Below are 5,119 nucleotides of genomic sequence, written 5' to 3'. Positions count from 1 at the left end.
GGGTGTGGGGTAACTAGGCAGGGAACGAGAGCAACAGGTACTACGAACCCTCATTCACCGACCAAGTCGATCACTGCGAGTATGAAAGAGATCTAACAGGACTAGCTCAGGGTTGCCTTTTGCTCCGTGATTAATCCCAACGCATAGCTGGAATAAGATAGTGTATATACTGAGCGCTCCCTGAGTATTAAGCCAGTATACTAAAATAATGTGGGACCAATTTCTAAGTAAATCAGTGATTAGTAGACACTCTAGATCACTTACTAAGTACTCTTTGAATATATATCTACTGCTCTGACTACTGCCGGAGTAATTAGCTAGCTTCCTAGTTTTTTTCTCTGACTAATCCAAGAGTGGTTTTAACTACTGAACTGTAATTTATTATATAATAGTACGATAGTCTATAAACTATGTGACCATATCATATATCATACTAATTTTTAAGATCTACAGGAACTCTTTGAAGACGAAGCTTGCTAAATTTAATGTGTAAAAAGTATTTGCGGCACTAGATGGATCGCAATTTCCATATAGTTTGTTATTATAGTTGGAACAACTAAGGAATACATAAGACTAGGTATTATCATTCAGGGTATTCGTTGTATAATAAACAAAAATATTAATATTAGGAAAGACACCTTTGTTCGCCGAAAAGACGATCAGACTGCTTTTAAGAATGATGAGATTGTCTTCATTGGGGTGTGCCTGAATGATCTGCCATGGGATCGTTTAAAGGAAATGATCATAATCTATTGTAAAGATGAACAAAAACCCAATACTTGGTAACCTGTATTGCTTTCACCAGGACTACCTAAAATGGCGGTTTCAATGAAGTAACCTTGAAGTCCAATAGGAAAGTATGTTTCTACGTACACTCTAGAGCTACTATCAACATTACTAGTAGCAATGCTGCTGTCGGACTCCATGGCAGAATATTCGGGAGTGCCAAACTGCTCTCTTGTTATATTGTATGAGATGCACTCATATAACCGATTCAAGTAGCCACATTTCTACTGCGAATGGTGGCTTCTAGCGGGAATACCGAATTGTCAACTGTCACACCCGCATAAACCCGATCGAATCGCTCCTGTAGGTCCTTAGGCTTCGTCCATTCATGCTCGGGATCGCGCAGCCAAAGTCGGAGGAGGTGGCGTCTGTGGGGCAACGTTAATATACCACTAGCTCAGAACCTGCATCAAGGCGCTTACTGCTTCTTTATTGAGTCTGTAAATGCTCCTCTCGCGTGTAAAATGCTCAAATTATTGACAAACTGAATATCGCCTTTGTGGAAGTCCAGCGAAATAGCGTGTTTCTCGGCGGTGAAATGGATGGCATCAAGAGCCTCTGCCTGCGCATCGCTCAATGGTGGGATGTTTGCCGACCGCTTGCAATCCCAATAACCAGTCAGGTTTCTCCGCGAGTATTGAATGATAAGTCGCTCCGGTTCGGAATCGGTAGCAGGCTGGTAGTACAGTAGCGGCCGCAGCTTATACTGATCACCAGTCGGGGCAAAGCTAGATACCTTAATAACCCTCTTTACAACGAGGTAGACGTTGCCCAACCGGGCAATACGAAAGGGGTAGACTCACTCATCAAATGGCCAAGGTTCGGAGAGAGTTTTGATCAGATCAGGACGCGTCTCTGCTAGAGTATTATAGACATGGCAGGTACTGGCAAGGTAGCTCTCTCCGCCCGATTCACTTTCGCCAAGGCACAACAAAGCAATAACATCACCAGAGTCGGTGTGAAAAACCTGCTTCTCCGCAGTTACCACTGGTCCGGGTATGTCCTCAGACCTACAAGAGCGACTCAGGTCCTTGACATGAGCAACAAGAACATCAGCCGGTTTTCCTTGCCATTTGTTGTCCTGGCGACCACGAATCGGCGCCACGTGGGATGAAAGACCGGCATATATAATGACGGTGTCCTCACGGGTGTAAGAGTCCACTGGAAGACCACGAACGATTTTGAAACCGTGACCGTTGTGAACTTCGTTAGAAATTTCGCGCAACACAGCATTCAACTTGGGCAATGGGAAAGTCTCTGGTGTGAGCTCGCCCATTGGCTTCCCGAGTGCTATCCAAGTGGTCAAGGTGTTAGCATACAAGTGATCACTTAGCCAGGCCAATGAAAAGCATACCTTTAAAGTGTTGAAGAGCCTGCTCAATCTCGCCGAGGTCTGCGGCAGTCAGGTAATAATTCCAGTTGTAATGATCCACCAAATCCTTGCCTCCCCAAACAAGATCGCCAGATAGACGGGGTGGAAACCCCTTGGGAAGGTGCTGCTCGAGCTTCTCTGTTTCTTTCCGGCGCTTGACGCGGGCTAGGTATTGATCATAGTCGGGCATATACTCAATCCTAATATGTCCTTTAGCTGAAACAGTCATGGTCGCTCAGGTAAATGGTTGTTGACTCTTAAGCTTGAGACAAGAAACCGAGGACTAAAGAAAACCCGCGACGGCAGGCTTGTTTAATAGGAAGATCGTTTGACCAGAATGGAGGCACAGCGATGTCGCCATAATAAATGCATAATGCGAGGTATCTCCACCCTGGCTATCATAAATTTGGCTTTGTCATGACATGCGATGGTCGATATAGTTGAAAAGATGGACACGTCGTCCTGTCGGCATCGAAGTCGGAGTCAAACCATCTGCTCACCGGAGTCGGCGTCGGCGTCGGAGTGGTAGAATCCCGATCGCCATTTTTCACGGAGTACAGAAATCCACACCGATGACAACCAACTTCGATATAGAGTCTACTCCCGCCATGCCGAATGCGACGCCCAAGCCCCGCAAGATTCCGGCGTGTGACCCATGCCGGGCAATGAAGGTGAAATGCGACCATGGAAAACCGAGTTGTTCCAGGTGCAGAGAAAATGGCAAGGCTGCTGCCTGTGCATACCGGCCGAGGCCGTTCAAACGGCCCTTAAGCCGCAGTTCACAGGAACAGAGGCAAGTGGCCCAGTCTTCACGGCCAATAAAGACTTCTGTAACCAAGATCTAGGGCCCGAGAAGACAGCGCAGCCTCCGGTACGTCAAATGCACATGTCTCTAGAGATCTGGTACCTTCATCGGTTCAATATCCGAATCCGGGCTACTTGGGCTCATCAAGCCACACGACACTCTTCGACCAGCTGGCATTCCAGAACGACACAGAGATTGGTGCTCGGAGTCAACAAAGTGCAATCAGTTCAAGTGGTCAGAACGATTACGTGGTTGATGACGGCTGTATCGCCAAGGGCGCAGAGCTTATTCTCCAATTGCATCACCAATTTTCGCTCCAGCCATTCTCCCATCTCTTCCGGAAATGGGTTTCAACGGGGGCAAACCTCGCTTTAGCTGGGCCTCTCACCGAACCCTGTGCATCGGCGGTTGACTACAAACTCTTGCAGTGCGATGGAACACATGCAAGCGCGCGAACGATTTCCAGAAACCTCTTTTATCGTTCTTACCAACCCATCCCTTTGAACGAAGAAACGTGTTTTGATGAATATTGCACTCACTTCGCTGGGGAAAGCACTCGATGGGAGACCTTTGGCATATTTCTCACTGCCATCTGCCGAGCCTCGGTAGACTTGGCTTATGCAGAGCCATTGTATGATTCAGAGCAACAACGCCGTAAGCTCCAAAAGCTCGCGCTTTCGTACTCGGATCAATGCTTGGATCTTTGTCTACCTCTGGATTGCATGAACGACCTACAGCTTTTTCTGCAATACGAAAACTTTATCTCCCATTCACAGGTGGATGGCGATCAGAGTGGGTGATATTTCTGGCCCTAACTGCATTTGGCTCGAGAGTATTGACGAGCATTGTAGGCTACCTCTCCTGGCGAAAATTGGGAGACGTTGCAGCCTCTCTTTACGCTCTGGGGTACCATCAACAACAGACAGAGGCCTTTCGCAGCGCACCTCGCTTCCTTCGTGAGCTTCGCCAAATAGCGTTCTGCCGGACATACTCGGCTGATAAAAATGTCTCAATATTTCTGGGTCGACCTCCTCGAATCTTGCGGAAGTTTTGTCAATTCTATCTTCCTGGAACACCTACGCAGCCTGCTCAGAGGGCCTCCCGCACGCCAGCGGTTTGGGACTCCACTGAGAAGCCGGACTTTGCGACAGATTCAAAGTGGGCTGCTGTATGTGGAATATTGAAGGAGGATATATTGGATCTTTTCACCGAGGAGAACTACGAGGAGAGAACACGACGAGGCCAGTACGTGTGTTATTCGCATCTACCGTTTCCGGGCCTTTCGCTAATTTATACTCCAGGCTTATTGATGCCGATGCCCAGGCCCAATGGAATGCGGTCCCTGAAAACTATCGTCTTCAAAGCAGCCTTAAGGCATGCGACCGGCGACCGGTGGAGCGTGACTTTATGGTTAACATGAAACTGAACTATCTCCACATACATTTCCTGCTGCGGCGAGCATTGCTCCGGCCAATGTCCACGGCGCCGGCTCCAGAATTATTTAGGGTTTCCAAGGACATGCTTGGCCTTGTCATTGAGACAACTATGCTTAAGGACCAGATCATCAACTCTGGCACATCACTAGTCTGGAAGGTATTTCAGAGATCATGGCATTCGCGCTGGATTTGTTCATTGACATTGCTTTTCAACCCCAGGTCGTTTACTACGGATTGTCAGCGGCTGGGTTCATATCGCTCACTCTTGCCAACCAATCATACGCCAATACGACGCTCCAGATGGACATGTCCCGCGTATTCCAAGATCTCAGTATCCTGGTGGGCGAGGTGGAGTGTGGAACATTGGTATATATTGACTCGCCCAATTATGCCTTGCTCTCTCAGGCAACTCAAACGATTAAATGTCTGCTTAATCGGATGATTACTCCCTTTCAGGCCTCACATAATATGGCAATCTTAAATGATGGAAGTTGGGGCCTGTGGGATGACAGCAGTTTCCAGGATTTCGAGATCAACTTCTGGCACAATCTTGCGGAGCACCCGTTTCTTAATGGTTAGCATATCAAGAGGAGGACAAAAATAATACGTTTAGCTTCTATATTTCCGAACAAAACTGATCATTTCACATAACAATGCTGTTTCATCGACATCCTTCAAATCTCATGACCAATGCTTGACGGCACCGTACAGGGGAAAAAA

At 47.4% G+C, this 5,119-nt stretch overlaps 2 protein-coding genes across 2 annotated transcripts; one reads left to right on the top strand and one right to left on the bottom strand.

Moving 5' to 3' along the window:
• Positions 1 to 795: 795 nt before the first annotated feature.
• Positions 796 to 2,592, bottom strand: BDV27DRAFT_96251 (TauD/TfdA family dioxygenase). The gene is made up of 4 exons (XM_032078065.1): positions 2,141 to 2,592; positions 1,590 to 2,076; positions 1,209 to 1,514; positions 796 to 1,154 (listed from the first exon to the last, which is right to left on the bottom strand). The coding sequence occupies exons 1-4, from the start codon at positions 2,385 to 2,387 to the stop codon at positions 995 to 997; spliced, it is 1,200 nt and encodes a 399-aa protein (XP_031920210.1). The 5' UTR covers positions 2,388 to 2,592; the 3' UTR covers positions 796 to 994.
• Positions 2,593 to 2,813: 221 nt separating this feature from the next.
• BDV27DRAFT_164807 (fungal specific transcription factor domain-containing protein) lies at positions 2,814 to 4,978 on the top strand (the record flags this gene model as incomplete). The annotated part of the gene is made up of 5 exons (XM_032073767.1): positions 2,814 to 3,029; positions 3,134 to 3,755; positions 3,815 to 4,208; positions 4,265 to 4,556; positions 4,619 to 4,978. 5 exons carry the CDS (start codon positions 2,814 to 2,816, stop codon positions 4,976 to 4,978), a joined length of 1,884 nt encoding a protein of 627 aa, XP_031920209.1.
• Positions 4,979 to 5,119: the final 141 nt, after the last annotated feature.

The sequence above is a fragment of the Aspergillus caelatus genome (genome assembly GCF_009193585.1).
Source record: "Aspergillus caelatus strain CBS 763.97 unplaced genomic scaffold BDV27scaffold_571, whole genome shotgun sequence".
NCBI classification, from domain to species: Eukaryota; Fungi; Ascomycota; class Eurotiomycetes; order Eurotiales; family Aspergillaceae; genus Aspergillus; species Aspergillus caelatus.
The sequence above is the reverse complement of the archived record's forward strand: the minus strand, read 5'-3'. Positions and strand labels throughout refer to the sequence as shown.